General features: G+C 40.5%; 1 protein-coding gene across 4 annotated transcripts in view; it reads left to right on the top strand.

The window, feature by feature from the left end:
• SNX25 (sorting nexin 25) overlaps window positions 1-16,559 on the top strand; it is a 67,453-nt gene that overhangs the window by 41,292 nt on the left and 9,602 nt on the right. For all 4 annotated transcript variants that reach the window (XM_053459140.1, XM_053459155.1, XM_053459147.1 and 1 more), the window contains exons 4-7: window positions 727-899; window positions 2,565-2,751; window positions 6,059-6,129; window positions 16,070-16,257. In XM_053459140.1, the coding sequence (XP_053315115.1) occupies window positions 727-899; window positions 2,565-2,751; window positions 6,059-6,129; window positions 16,070-16,257 (619 nt within the window). The remainder of the gene's footprint in view (window positions 1-726; window positions 900-2,564; window positions 2,752-6,058; window positions 6,130-16,069; window positions 16,258-16,559) is intronic.

The following is a 16,559-nucleotide window of genomic DNA, read 5'->3' as shown; positions in this document are numbered from 1 at the left end:
TTTTTATTACATGATCACACACAAATAATTAAGATCCAGCCAGCCATCACAGGAGCGGAGGGTGGTCTGTATAGTGCTTCCAGTTGTGGGGGGGAGCGTTAAAGGGACCCTCTAGTGTTCCAGACAGCCTTCTGCACAAAGGAGGTATGTTAAAGGATTGAATAAATACTTTAATACGCCTTCATCAAACCCACAATAAATAAAGAAGTCACCTTGTGTCAATGGCTGAAGTGTGCCTTTAAATGAGACAGAAGTCTCCAGTAACTATTGATTTCCTACACCAATTATGAGGACTAGAATGTTCAGAGTTGGCTTTTTTTGTCACCAGGGGATTTATTATAAAAAAAAAAACCCTTACAATTGTCCAGTGGAAAATAAGTTGATGAATGGTTTACTCAAATTCATAAATGGATATCATCGGCTTTCACATTGGGGTTTGTTCATTAAAGGGAGAGTTGGACCCTCGTAATGTATAGTAAAGTCAAGTAGCTGAAGCCACAACTCCATCGCAGACTGTCATGTCGACTCTCCCTTTAGTGAATACCCCACATAAGCCTTTGTAAGTCATTGCTCTTAAAACAATTTGCTCCTCTTTAGGGAAGTGTTATACTGCATGTTTAATAATGATTAAATAAGGCGTTCTATTGCATATTGGGCTTTCCCTGTTTTGTTTAGTTTAACTTCAGTTTCTTTTCTTTCTCTTTCTCTCCTTCATTTTTCTTTCAGACAGGATGAACAACCAAGACCCTTTGCCCTTCACTCCTGCTTAAAAAACGCAGAGGACGAGCTCCGATTCCTGCAGACCTGCGCCCAGGTGTTAGTGCTTTGCCTGCTTCCGACACGCGATTCCCAGTCTCCTAGCCTGCGCATCGTACTCACCGAGATACTCGCAACTAAAGGTCTGTAATGATTTACCACCAACTGGAAGCTTTTCATTTGTTTTCAGCTTTGCTATACATTGGGCCAATATTTTAAAGATGTACAATAGTGGCTTGTGTTTACCATGTACCTTTCTTTAAAATGATTGTAACCCTTAATAAAGTGATGAGAGAATGTATTAAGAGTCTTGTGACGCGCTAACGTTTCAGCCATGGAAAGAGTTCTGTACTTGCTTGCACACAGATCTTGGAATCGCTGTTCATTGAATGCGCTGTATGTATTTAACAGACACAACTTGGGAAACGAGGAGTTCACATTGAGTTGTATGAATTTATTGATCTTCTCCTCCCTACTTCTGTTTTTCTTAAAATTAGCCAGTTATTGTAAGCACAAAGTATCTAACCAAATAGATGCATCTTTAAGAAGGCAATATGTTTAGTACAGAGGGACCATGGCTTGCATGGCGCCTACATAGGGAGACCTGGATTTACGTAAAAAATTTCCAACCTGCACATAAAACCTACGGAATTCATAGAACAAACTGGAAACATTAAGGTCTAGTATATAATTAAACACGTCTCCAAGTTACGTATAGCTCAGCTTGCACATGGGCTGCGGAACGATTTACTTACGTAACTTGGGGACCTTCTGTATGTAAAAACATTAACGGGCTTAAATGACTCATTCTTCATGTGTCCAAGAAATGTATTAAACTGGATTACACTGTCCTGCTGCCGTACAAATATGGGAATAGTTTCGATAATCAAGGAAGAGGATGTGGGTTCTTCTGTTTTTGATTCAACACACGTCTGTCTTCCGAGGGAATGTGTTGATGAGTTTTAAGCTGCCCTTCCTGCGAGTATGCGGTGTTCCAATAAATCCCACATGCCGCCATCTGATGTTCTTCCGTAGGATGTCAGGTGTCTACTCTTATTGAGCCCTAATGTCACTTACAGCTGTCTGTGTCATTTCCACTATTCCCTGTTGCTCCTGTCTCTATTCCTAATGGCGCATTACAAGCTGGCTACAAAATGCTAATGCTTAATGTAGGACGGCGTTTTGTGTGTTAGAATCAGATGCGTTATAGAGTTCTGCATTTTTAGCACGTTTTCTCTAGAGACGCATAGTATATGCATGTTTTTCTCTGAAAGGGCAAAAATAAATGACACCATTACCTCTATCTTCTCCATCCAGACTGTCATTCCCTTTCTGTTGATGGATTTTTTTTTTATGGTATCGCGTTGTGTGCATGTGTAATAATTTCCTATGCTTCCATCTGCAGGTTAAAACAAGACCGTCAACAAGTGTTTTTTTTTTTTTCTATTAGTTTCCTTTTTCTGCAACTTTCTATGCAGTGTATGAGTTTTGTAGTTGGCTGACAACAGAGGGAAGCAGTAACTTATACCAACCAGAAGAGTTTTTGTTTGAAATGATATTAAGTGTAGTTGTCTTCCATTACATGTGGGTTATTTAGTTGACACCTTTTATTGGGAAACATAGAAAAAGATGCAGATTCAGATAAGGTTTTCAGGACTTCAGAGGTCTCTTCTTCAGGTGGAGTCAGCGTATGTGGGAATAGTGCATCGTCATTAATCTTTATTTTTTCCTTTCTGTAAGCCATTGCATGTATAACTTCATCCTTCCAGTGACCTTGAGCTTACTCCGTCCCTGTCTAATTTCTGCAGTGCTGAAACCTCTGGTGGAGCAGCTGAGTGATCCGGATTACATTAATCAGATGCTGCTCAGCCAGCTGGAATACAGAGAACAGGTGAATGAGCGTCACAAGAAGGCCTATACCTACGCCCCGTCTTACGAGGAGTTCATCAAGCTCATCACTAACAGTTCCGACATTGAGTTCCTCAAACAGCTAAGGTACCAAACACTCATTACTGGGAGAACAGGTGACACGCTCAATGTTGGTGTTTACAAACCTCTAAAACCTAAAAGATGTAGCCAAGTATGATCTCCTTCAAGGTCTTTACATGAACCAGTCTGTGCCTACGTTTGTTTCTTTTGGGGGAAAAGCATCCAAGAATTTTGCCCACCTAGTTTCCCTCTGAAGTAGTATTCTGTTTAAAATCTGATCCTAGTGGTGAGCATAATGCCCAACTTTTCTGTAGTTCCTTCTTCAGCCTGCCAAGGTCTTTATTGAAGGTGCTTTTTGTGTCATTAAACCTAAAGATTATTTATCTCTTGCACCCCAAACTTGCAGGGTTCTAATACCTTTTGGGTTCTACTTACTTACTTACTACTTAATAGTGGAAAGGCCATCTACAGTGAGCCTCCCTGGCAAAAAAGGCTGACATGACGAATTCTTAAATACCATATTGGCTTGAATATAGGCCGCACTTTTTTCCCCCACTTTAAGTCTTTAAAGTGGGGGTGCGGCCTATATTCGGGGTCTAGCGCCCGAGGCCCGGGACATGCAGTATATCCGAGCCAATACGGTAATTGGCAAGACCATCTTGGCCACATCTTAGGTTATGGTCGGTTCATTTGAAATGTTTAAATCACCTGCTGCCTCCTGGGTTATAGAGTATACATGTTTAAATCTTCATACCGGTCCTATGCTTGGACTGTAGCCACATCGCACATCGTGTACATATGGTTTTTAATAGTTATCCTGGAAAAGTAGCTCTGTGTGTTTAGTACATTTCAGTGTTTTTTTTCTTTTCTTATTACCCTGTTCAGTGGAGATTGTTATTGGTATCCAAATTTGTAATACAAAGAAGAAGCGGTTATGTACGAGACCAGATAAAAATGATTTTGTTGCCTGGCTACTTATCCATTGGTTTGATGTAAAAAATAGCTGAGGCCAGCGCAGCAGCGCGTAACTGACAGCTGAAATCATCTTTCATTACTGCATTGAAAGAATAAGTTGACGTGGCCATTATCTGTCAGATAGTTCAGCGCTAATGGAAATGCCTGTTCTGCTGCTGCTCGAGCGGGCAGTGCTTGTGTTTAGGCTTATTTTGTACGTCTCCAACAAAATTCAAATGTTTGCGGTAATTTTTGCATTTGTGTGATGCTGCCTGGAGTGCTGCTTTTTAAGCCTTGTAGAATTCACATATTTCTCTCCTGGGTAACCTAATAAAATATGACCTGTGTTGTTGGAGTTCTTTCTTTAACCTGCTGTCTAGTAACACATTAATTTAGGTAAAACATTTTAAAAGAAGTTGAAAGTCCATCAATTTCAACCCTGCTGTTGATCCAGAAGAAAAAAAAAAAAAAAAACCCTGCATTGAAGCGATTTCCAGCTGTGCCTAAAAAACGCAAACAATTCCTTCTTGACTCCGTGACAGTAACGCGTCTTATTTCTGCTCTCCGCGCTATTGATAACCAAAGCGTTTAATGCAATTGCACATGGAACTTCAAATGCATCTCAAGGTTTTAGGAGCAGATATGAAAGACCCGACCTCAGTACAAAACATGTTATAACTTATGTCATTTCGTGTTATCGTCAGCTTTTTATCGTAGTAGAATCTTGATAACGTTGTTTGGTCCTTAGGTCTGATTTACTGTATCGTATTATATTTTAAATGGCCCTGCAGATGTAGCCAGACATTTTATGAATGATTGTTTGCAGGGCCTTCGTCAGAAGTTTTGGGGCCCTTTACATAACAAATGGTCTTGGCCCCCCTTCCTCCATACCACCGGGAGTGGCTCTTTTACGCATTTTTTTGGGGGGAAAGAAAACACAGACAAGCTGTTTGGGGTCAGTGACAAGCTGTTTGGACACATAGTGCAGACAAGCAGTTTGGGCACAAAGATGGCACAGACAAGCTGTTTGGGGGGCGCTGACAAGCCTTTTGGGGACAAAGACGTCATTGAATTGTTGTGGGAGACTAGCAACGCCTCTAGCAGTGAGGGCTAGATTGACCACGTGTTATTTGTGCCGTTCAAGAACACAGTATGGAACCGATGAGATTATACACAGAGGCGGATATATATATCTCATACACGGATTCACATATGCACACACTGCTGTATACACATAAAATACATGTTTTATTATAGAAATTATTAGGAAGCCTTGGGAACCATGCTGATGTTTTATTTAATACATTTATATTATAGTAAACACACAGTCATTGCCAGACATGAGCACCCTCAGACAATTAACCCCCTCCTTTTCAGTTTTTTTTTTTAATATAAATCAGATGGAGACTTTTTCTCCCCCAGCTGGCCCCCAAGACTAATCTAGCAATCTGCTTCCCACAAAAAAATGCATTTTCTTATGATTAATTGCTACTAATGTATAGGAAGAAATGAATCCAGTTGGTTAATTAGATAGAGAATGGGTTTGAAGTGAGTGGGTTTTAATAAGTTATAGCTAGATATGGCCTGACTCATTAACCCCGCTGTCATGTGGAATGTATCGAGGAGGTGTAATAGCTGCAATTAATGCGGATCTAATGCAGTAATGCTAACCTATCTCAGATCTTTCTTTTCTCACGCAATACATTCTCTTAATTTGGGGGATTCTATCTTTAAAGGTATTATTATTGTAAAATAACATATTTTTATCAATCTTTCTTCTACGAGCCTTTTCTGAACCATTAGTTTTGTATTAAAGGGATGATAGCCGTAGTTCATGTGGAGAACAAGCGCTGGTTTACATACTTGCCCCTGCTTACAGCTTTACGGCTGGCTGCGTGTGGAGCCTTCATGAAATTCCTAAAACTGTACCTCAAAGAAAATGAGTGGAATTGTTAAGATTAACCTCTGGACATTGCTCATAAATGCGAGCGCACCGGAATGTGCCATCCCCCACACTGCAGAAAAGTAATTCTGATGAGTACCTGTGAGCGCATCCGTCAGGGCATGAAATCTCTTTGGGTGATTGTTATAGGCAATACCATTTATTGGGCCGAATGTCACACAAGCGTTTAGGGCCTCAGAGTTCGCCTCTTCGTGCCCTTTATTTTTTTTAGAGCGGCCCAGTAAACGGTATTACCTAGCCCTACAACTAAAGAATATCTCTGGGACCACCTTAACCCTGGTTAAGATATTAGTAATATAAGTTGTGACTGTTTTGCTGAGAAAGTGAAGAATAGAGAAGTAGAGGTAAGAATTGTATATTATATATATTATATTATAAATATATTATATGTATATTATTGTTCTTTATCACAAACCACAGGCTGCTGTAACGTGAACTCTTCTCTCTCTATCTCAGGTACCAGATTGTAGTCGAAATAATTCAAGCAACTACGATTGGAACCTTTCCACAGATGAAAAAGCAAAAAGGTATGGGATTTTAGTAATTTTCTTATTATAATGTACGTGTATATATTTAAGCGGAGACACTGAATATAGTTTTGGATGACTGGATTGTACGTACTTTGCATTGAAAGCGCTAGCGGCGTGCATATCTCTAAAGACTGGTTGCAAAGCTTTTGCAGTTGGGGTTTAAATGCTATGGATAGGGACCGTGACCGATTTATATTGGATCAGTAGTTATCACTGTACGGAAGATGTGGCTGTGAGCTGCCGGAGCGTTAAATTTCATCGTCCGCAGAGTAAGTGTGCTCGGGTATAACCTTGGTTTGTGCGCGAAGGCATTGCTAGCTGGCTTTTATGTAGGTTGGTGGTTCCATGGCCACCGATTCATCGTTTACGATCGCTGCTATAGGCATATTTCCAATAGTCTTGTTTGGCACAGTTCATATGGGAACACAATTCTCACTCCCTAAGCAGCCTTTACCGCCACGCGTGTTATTAACGCAGGGAAAAGTCTTAGAGGGGTATTTAAACTTGTCACTTTTTGCCTACATTTGGGCAACAGGACACATGTGCTGTCATTCTCACTCAATGTCTCCTTCAGCCAAACAATAAAATTGTTATATATGTAGAAATAGACCATATGATGGATGAGTTAGATGCGATCAATGTCATTAACGTTTTAATTAGATGGTCATACAGCATTTTATAACTCAATGCCCACAGGTTAGAAGCACGTAAAAGAGGCTATAGGTTTAACGTTTTACACAGCACTAATCAGACCACATTCTACCGAGGTGTTTAAGCACCGGACGTGTGTTCTTTAAGTAAGAAAACTGATTAGCAGATCTTATTTTACTTGCATCGGTCCAATTGTCTTTTTCTGGAACCTAATGACGACCTGATGTATAGGAAGCTGGTATATGTACAGAGACACGAGAGTCCTTGTTGGTTAGCACTTTGTGTGACGTTCCTCTGTCCATGGTGCTGAATCTCAAAGTGTTCATTTTCCTTAAAGGTTCATATGAAAATAAATATGGCTGAGGATGAGATTTCTTTACAATCACTTGGAAAGCGTTAAAGTTTGACATTGTATTGATCTTGAATTTACCCGCCAGGAGAACGTTAGCTTCACCACAGGCTTGGGTAGTTGGCGTTGCATATCTAAAATCATAGTAAACCTTTAAATGAAACCCTACCACGAGGTAATTATTACTTGTGCCGGGGTTCTCTGAATTTAAACCTTGCAGAATGCGGTCAATCTCTCCACAAGGTCCAGGTGTTCTCAAATATTGTACCCTGGGTTTATATTAAGGGGTGCCGGGAAGCTATGAATGGGAAGAGCTCTGTGGTTGATGTGCCTCCGACCTCCAAGCTTCCGCTGGGTGACAATCAATGAGTAATAAGTGATTTTGGAAAGGGTGGTTTTGTGCTTTGAATATCTGTCCTCCCCCATACGCTGACACAAGAGAGAAGCAAGTATTCTTTATTAAAACCATATTGAATGGCAACTCCTGGAAGTATTAGAATTGCCACAATTAAGCTTAAAGTGCTTGGAGATTGCATAGATTCATCCTGATAACCCAACGACCGTGAAAACCATTGAAGATAAAATAGTTCAATTGTTCTGTACACCTGTCAGTAATTGCAAATTGCATTTTCTATTTGTGTTCGATTCAAAGTCATTTTCTCTGCATATTGTGAGAGTTCTGAGTATGGTCTGAGTAATAATATTCCAGTTATATTCTGGATAGGTCCATCAGCCTGTGGTTCTTGTTATCTGCTTGTAAATGCAAAAGTAAACGCTATGAGAGTTTAGGGTAACCAAACAATTACAATCATGCTGGGTGCCTCTTACATGTTTTGTTGGAGAGGCGCACTGGATCTTTATGACCGCTCTTTCATATCTAGTAATTGACATTGAAAATCCAGGTCTCGATGATGGGAATATTAAAATCCTCTTGGTCTATAAATTCTATCTGTAAAGATCGGTGACGGGTATGAAACTTGAAATTAGTTAAGTTCTCTGTTTGTTACTTTTAAAGGAACAGTAAATACTTGACCTGACTAAGTTAAATGTGGTATCCAGAGAGGGACGTTGTAGGAGAGTCTCGGTGTGTTCAAAATAAAACAACGATGTAGGTCCATTGATGGTAAGCAATATAGCCAGGGTTAGATAGGACTCATTGGGGTTCTTTGATGTGGCGGGCTAAGCAATATATGGCCAATTATGGTTGAGATAGGTGCTTTTAAACAGCATTTGCTGGCTTTCATTTCCCCAGCCCCCCAAAATCCTTATTTATATGCTTGTTAGGATGTGCTTCTAATATTGCATTTACTGTATTGAATGTGTAAGTCCATCTCAGCTTCTCCACAGAATGGCTTGACCCCAACCATTTTACCTGGAGGGCATAGACAGGTGCTCCCAACACCTGTACCCATTGATACTGTCTCACTTTACTTAGAGAGTGGTAGATAAGTGGAACAGCCTCCCATCAGAAGTGAGGGAATAGGCATATGACTACTGAATGTAAAACAAGACCAAAGACTGATTAAGGTCTTGATCAGATTAGGTGGGTATCAAGTAATCAAAGTTATTATCAAATTATTTGCTTAATTAATACCTTTAACAGAAATAAAAACAATATGAAACCTGGTTTCCCATCCACGTGTAAACACAATTATTTGTCAATCTGATTATATTCTTTTAATTATGTATTGTAATATCTAGGCCAATTGTGGCAGACATGTTCATGACTTGAACATAATGAATTCATCGTTCTTTCCATAAGAGCAGCTCACAGAAATGATCCAATGTGAGGAACCCCCAAGGAGTTGGCCCTTCAGAAGTATAAATTGGCAATTCATACATTTTGTGTGTTTGAGCTTAATGTTTAATCCAGTTGGCATTCTGATTAATAACGAATCTGGACAAGCTCACAGTTTTGTGAAATTACCCGAAAAGCCAGGGAAAGGCAAACGTTCTATTAAAGTCTTCTTTTTATTGATTTTAGTTAATGTGCCCATGAATGTCTTACCAAAACATAGAAAACCTTTCATCGCAAAGGCGACCCGTCTGTAAGGTCATGCACATTTGCCCCGAGCCTAGACGGCACATTCTGTAGCCTTACGCTGTAAAAGCCTTTTCCTCCATGGTAACTGAAACCACTTATTAGTAGCCTTTTTTTTATCCAAATGGGCAAAAAATGTCTGAGAAATTGGTATATTTTTGGGACAATCTATATTTAGAACAAGTAAATTATAATAATGGTTGAGAGCTGCTACTACAGTTTAATGTTGATAAATGTAAAATAATGCACTTGGGATATAAAAATCCCAAGGCAGAATATAGCCTTGATGGCCCTGTACTGTCAGTGACGCCAGAGGAGAGGGACTTATGAGAAATTATTTCTGAGCACTTAAAGGTAGGCAGACAAAGCAATAAAGCGTCGCTAAAAGCAAGAAGAGTGCTGGGTTGTATACCAAGAGGCATTGGTAGCCGGAAGAAAAAGGTGGTTCTGGAGACCCCATCTATAGAAGGCTATTGGCACATTCGAGAGAGTTCAGAGGAGAACTACAAAAATGGTAGAGTGGTAGAACAGTGGAACAGTCTCCGAGCAGAAGTGGTTGAGGTTAATACAGTGAGGGAATTTAAACATTGATTCATCAAGCTATCCTCACTATGGGACCAGACTAAGGACTGATTTAGGTTTGAGTCCTTTCTTGTTTGTTCGTTTCTTGGTCGTTGCTGTGAAAATCTATACTGCTTGCTGGCATGGTCTCGTCTTAATCTTCGTGTTTGTCAATTGTTTTCCACGAACAATCTGGAAAGCTTAATAAATCTTTCAGGCTTAATATCTGCAGATATCCCGATCCTCCTAAAAATCTCTCCCCAATGAAAGTCGCCGGTCACGAATCACTAAGAATAAGTAATTGTTGCTTACAGGCAGCTGCACGGTTTATCTTTAGCAGTTTTTAATCCTTCTTTTCCAGGACAAGTTGTTAGTATTCAGGATGAGTCGAGATTCCTGCCTGATGCAAAACAAGGCAGTCATTGAAGCTATTGGGGCAGGAATTGTTATTTTGGTAGCCATATATTGTATGTACTAGATGTCGGTCAATATATTATTGTTTGTTATTGCCCTTTTACCTGTCCAAATAAAAGGGATATGTCTACAACTGTGCCCTTTGGTTGAGATAAGCAGATTGTGCTACTATTTTGTGTTCATAGTATTTAAGCCGTGTTGGTCCTCACACAGCTGGCCGAAGTCTACCGGAGAGCTGGCAGCCCCATTAACATGGTGGGTTAGTTATATTTAATATATTGAATATTAGATTCAAATCTAAGAAGGAGGCCATATTAAAACAACTGTGTCATGTAATAGAGGCCACTGATTACATTAATAAAACGTGGGTGAAAATCTTTAAGAATAGGACCAGACTTTGATAGCATTTAAGAACCTGTGTATCGGCCCACGTGGTGTTCCTCTGTTTCGGTTACTTTATTTATTCCTAGATTCTGTCCTTGATGAGTACCCCGTACGTGTTTCCAATCCTGTGCTGTGTTTTCTTTTGATGTTTTAGAAAAATCCCTCTGGGACCAGTTTAGCCTGCGGGGTTCTAGCTGGACGGAGCTTTTTTTAGTGTATTAGGACAAAGAGGCATTAAACTTTCAGCCTTAAGAAAACAACTAAGCAAGCGTTATGTTAAAAACCAGATTTGTAGAATTCTCAGGATAGTAAAGGAAATGCCGCCATTTACTGTCTGATCCGACAGCGCGTTTTGGACATGTTCATCCTCTGTACAGCTCAACTCGGAAAGCATTGGAAGGGTGAAACTGTTCTGCAAACTTTTTAATACAATCAAGTTTTGCTTATTTGTTTTTATTTAAGAATGGGAAATGGGTTTAATGCCATGTTAAATGGGTTTGGAATGGGATTCAGAAGGGTGACTGCAGGCAGTATATGAGGTTAGATAGATGCAGTTTTCGTGGCAGGGTATGGTTATTGCTGGAGGAATATACTAGAGCCGTATGATGGAACTGTGCAGAAATAATTACAAGCGCTGGTAATCAGCGGTTCATTAGAGAGTTTTTCAGCTGATGTTTTTGTAATGCCTCACCAGGAAACCTGCTCGGGGGGCACCAGAGTCCGTGTATTCCGCAGAGTCCGTGTATTCCGCAGAGTCCGTGTATTCCGCAGAGTCCGTGTATTCCGCAGAGTCCGTGTATTCCGCAGAGTCCGTGTATTCCGCAGAGTCCGTGTATTCCGCAGAGTCCGTGTATTCCGCAGAGTCCGTGTATTCCGCAGAGTCCGTGTATTCCGCAGAGTCCGTGTATTCCGCAGAGTCCGTGTATTCCGCAGAGTCCGTGTATTCCGCAGAGTCCGTGTATTCCGCAGAGCTATTGGTTCTCCGCTACTTTCTTGCATTCTTTTTCTGTGTAATAACATCCAGGCAGCTTTTCAAATGCAAATACATACAGGTGCTTTCTGGGTTCCTAAAGCCTGCGGCTTTCAACAGCTTTCAAAGGAATAAAATTGCTCCAGAGAAGTAGACTTGACATAAAAAGTCTAAGCTGGCAAATTGTTTAAAGCTGCTCAATGTATAATACTTCACTGATCCTGGAGGATAACCGCGGCGGTCTCCGGCATTCACCGGACGTGATAGCGATCACGCTTTACAGTAAGCTATGCATAATTCATACCTAATATTGGAAGTTGCCATTATGTCTCCACTCAATCGATTTCAGGTCTATACAATTCCGTCGATTAGCCAAGGATGAGGATTCCTACAGGGGAAATGGTTACAACCTTCTGAAAAGTTCTTTTTACTTAACCCCAACTCTTTTGTCGATCTCTCAATCATTGGCACAAACCTTCATCTTTGCTGTCTGATGATAATTAAATTTTTTTTGAAAAAAAATCTACCGTCCCATGTATCTAAACCAACATACCACAGTCCGTCCAGATAAGAAGCAGCCATATAGCCAAGTGTCCTCTCCTGATACTTGTTTGGACAATGCAGAAAGCCATGTTGTTTTATGGCTTTGGCTCTGTGTGGCTTTCACACAGAATTCAGTGGGTTCGTTTGGCGCTCTTACACAGTTTAATACTTCCTGGCTTCGTGTTTAAGTTGATGTATTCTGGTAACATTTGAATGGGGTGAAGAAATCTCTAAATTAGGTTGGCATGTAGAGCAAAGCACTATGTGTTCCAGCTTGTATATTGACCTACCCTCCAAATGGGCCATGCTTGGTGGGACAGACCCGATGTAGAACACCAGACTAAATATAGTGACCGCAGATTGGACATTGAGATGTGTGATTAACGCAAATGCTTCAAATTACACAATTCATTGGGAAAATATAAGTTACTTAAGCAGATCTGCCACATTTTCCAAATTCCATTTTACAGACAAAAAAGAACTTCGGGGTAGGAAATTGATGCTGTCCCTTTTAAAGTATCTCCAAAACAACTTGGACAGCTCTGACAATTCCCCTTTAAAATTAACAAATGAATATAGTACTAGCTTAGTATAGTAGCACCTGGGAGAAAGCTGCGTGATGTCTCATGTAGATGGCAAAGGATCCTCGGAAAGGGAGTAAGAGAGTCCATCAGGTCCTTTGTTGGGTTTTGCGGTCATTCAGGAGTATGGATCCAGTATAGGGGGTAGCTAAAGCAGGCTGCGCTGAATAGAGGAATCATGTACTGGAATTAACGATATCACACATGATATAGCCTGACATTGCATGGCAAATTTCATCGCTGATACTTTTTTACGTCGTTTACATCAGAACCGTCCGTTTCAATTCACAAATGTCCTGTACAGGTTGTAATTTCAGGCGCTAATGAGCACAGTGCAAAATGTTTGTAATTACTGCAAAACAATATTCATTAAGGCTGCTTGAGTTAATTTCTCTCCGCAGTTGAAGGCGATGATATCACAGAACTTAATTAAAGTAATTGAGTGGATTACAGTTTTCATATCCATCCTCAGTGCTGGCTGGTATCACACGGTAATGAGTGTTTGAGGTATGATCAGCTTTATCTCTGTGCCGGAGGGTTGAAGCATACATTGCACATCAACCCAGCTTAGATGAAATAGATCGTTACTTCTGGCCCGGGGAGCAAAGTAAGCAAAGTGCCTCCTTGTAACAAACGGACCCTCACACTAACACACACTCTCACTCCATCACACAAACTCACCCTAACCACACACCCTACAAACTGTGCGAGCTGCAGCGGTATAACCCATGAACTCGCTGTTCTCCACATCTACTAATATTCAAATAATTTTTAACCATAACTGCTGCTGTACCAGTAAGCAATTTGCTTCTTTTTATTGCCATATTTTTAGCTCAAGAATAAATGTGCCGTATAATAAATGGTCTGGTGTTTACTATGACATCATACAATTAACAAAATAACAACGTTGCGTACATACATCTGTGACATAGGTGAAGAAGATTAATGCTTTAATTCACCACAAATCATGATATTCACCTCCCTTCAGCACCTTTTTGCAAGCAAAGGATTCCCACTGCTTTTCTTGAAAAGGGAAAGGCTGGCAACATTTAACGGCTGCTTAAAATGTTCCTAAAATGTTATTCTTTAAACATTAGATTCTCCTGTAAATCAATGCAAATACATATAATCATTGTTTTTAGGGGATGTGTTTAGAGAGGCCAGGGGTTCTGGGTTTTATAGGCACCCTAAAGGCAAACTCCACCCATCCTATAGGCTTTAATGCGCATGGATGGAAATTGCTCCCATTCATTGATTAGTAGGAGTGCTTTCTTGTCACGGATTGGCTCCAAGCAGCCAATCAGCGTTGAGAGTCCTGTGGGTATATGAAAGTACTTAGAGTACATTCCTATGCATTGTTTGGTTAGGGGGCTTCCTGGGACCCTTTTATAGATGTTTGAGTACGGAGAAGAACCTTTCATTTCACATTGTAAAATGTATAAACACGTATTCTACCATTTATATTATTGATGTGGAACGGCGGGATACGCTTGTGACTACCCTACATTCTAGGGACGTTGGAGGGACGTTTGGGATGTTTGTATAATTTGTTAGCCGATTACCCTCCGGTGTAAAAATGACTGCTTTTAAACCGCAGAAAGGTGGTGTCAGGGTGAAATTATCAGCGTTTCATAGCTTCATCAGGGCGTGATGCGTAGGAGTCAACCATACCAACGTCATTAAACACAACTGCAGGGAGAGAGCATATCCCGATCCCTCTATATACATGTGAATCGTCACCGCCAGTACATAAAGGTGAAAATAAAATGTCATAATAATAATGTTTTTCAAATGCAAATTGGATTTTTAAAATCAGTTCTTGACATTTTTCCTCTAAATGCAGAGCTGCGATATTTTTCTCTTATTAATGAATTACCGTGTCAGTGACCCAGCGCCAAATGGCAAATCACAACACATGCCACCGGTGTCACGTTGTAATTAATTACCATCGGAAATAGAGATGCAAAGCGGGTCGTCATTAGACGCGTGCTTGGACTAGAACGAGTGTACATTCCTTCCATTAAACATGATCACACCGCGAGCAAACGGATAAATGTTACTATACAGGACGAGTTCGGAGAACAAAACCAGAAAATGCATGGGGAACAAATTATTTTCCCGTTATTACAGTTTATATTTATGTATCTGTTACGGCAGAACGTTATTCCACACCTCAGCCAGGTTAATTAAAAATATTTCAATGCAACAGAATGTTTATAAAGCTATTTTTCAGTAGGTTTGTCACTAGTGTTGTAGCCAGTGTCTGACTTTTGCCACTAAATAGCTATAACACAATGAAAGGAAAAGGAGCACGCAGAAACAACAACAATGTACTGAGCATGTAGTGTATAAAACACAAGAACGGCTGAGCTGGCCCTGTATAATGCATAGGTAAATCACACATCAACACCGTCCACCCCAGCGGCAAGTCCAAGCACCTGGCCAGTATTACAGTCCCAAATTATTTCTCCCCATGCAGTCCAACACGCATTTTCCAAAAAGGACTACACAAAAGAGCACAAAGTATAAAGCCAGAATGTAAATACTCCCGAAGGCCCGTTACCGTGGCTGTGCGGATGTGGACCCCATAAGGAAGGTTTCTGACAGCGGTCCGTAGACTTCAAATGAAAGTAACGGGGGGGGGCAGCTGCCTGTCTTCTCTTCTTTTCACGCTGTTTTGACCGCACATTTGTACAGGTCCAGCTCAAGCCCTGTCACCATGCGTAATATACTCGGGGAGTTCACCATGTACTTGAATATACCCTTATTGCCCTTTGGGCTGAATATGTCCATGTATATAGATTTTGTCTGTATGTTTTTTGACATAGTAGATGATACGTAGACATCTAGGCTTGGCAGGTTCTCCGTCGTGTCCCCCTTACTTGGCTTTGAGCACTAGAAGAATGAATCTGCAACGACGACAGAGTTTGTCTAGGATATGATTTTCTTTTTAATGGAAAAACACTGTATATTCACGTCCGTATTTACAGTTATTAGTACTAAATGAGCTGTGAAGGGTATGCAGATTGCATTTGTATTAGCTGGGGAGCATGTTTAGCATGTCATATTGTATGCATTGGAAATAATTGCCTAAAATCTACATAAATCACTGAAGAAAATAAAGAATGTTAATGCCACATTTCATTGGCTGCTATGGTAACCATATGGAAACCATTGGTTTTTAAAATGATTATATTATTATTACATTATATTATAATTATTATATTCAGTGTCAATATTTTTTTGTTCTTTAAGGTTTATTAGTCCCCCTCCACGAGCTTTAACCCCTTAACTACCCTTGCGCTACATGCACCAACAGAGCAGTACTTATCTCTGGTGCTCTTCATTAGGGAAGATGTTATTCTATTAAAGGATTGTTATCGATGGTAAATCTGGACTAGCAGTACAGTACACCGTCCAATACTTTATATTATCTTACACAGACCCCAAAGGCAAAGAGACTGCAGCGATGAAAGCGGACCTCCTGAGGGCTCGTAATATGAAAAGGTATATAAATCAGCTGACCGTGGCCAAAAAGCAGTGTGAAAAACGGATCAGGCTTCTGGGAGGACCAGCGTATGACCAGGACGATGGAGCGTCTGATGATGGAGAATGTCCCCAAAGCCAAAAGGTATTTGCTTTGTTAAAATGTGATTTAGGGGTGATGGGAATTGTTAAGTGATCTAATTGTGGAGTGATCATAAAACACAATACAACAAAACCCCATTCATCAAATTCAGTCCAGAAGTATTTATAGGACTGTCTCTGGGGTGCTGGTGTGTGCGGTGCCGGTGTAACCCTGGATCTACATTACATAATGCAAACTAAAACTTTCCTGCCCCGCATTGTACGCGAGTCCTAGACACAAGCACGCCGTCTTAAATGTTAAAATGAATGCGTTCGCACTCCTCGCCTCAGACCCGTGTCTCCTGA

The sequence above is a fragment of the Spea bombifrons genome, chromosome 1 (genome assembly GCF_027358695.1).
Source record: "Spea bombifrons isolate aSpeBom1 chromosome 1, aSpeBom1.2.pri, whole genome shotgun sequence".
NCBI classification, from domain to species: Eukaryota; Metazoa; Chordata; class Amphibia; order Anura; family Pelobatidae; genus Spea; species Spea bombifrons.
This window is presented reverse-complemented; position numbering and strand designations above follow the sequence as displayed.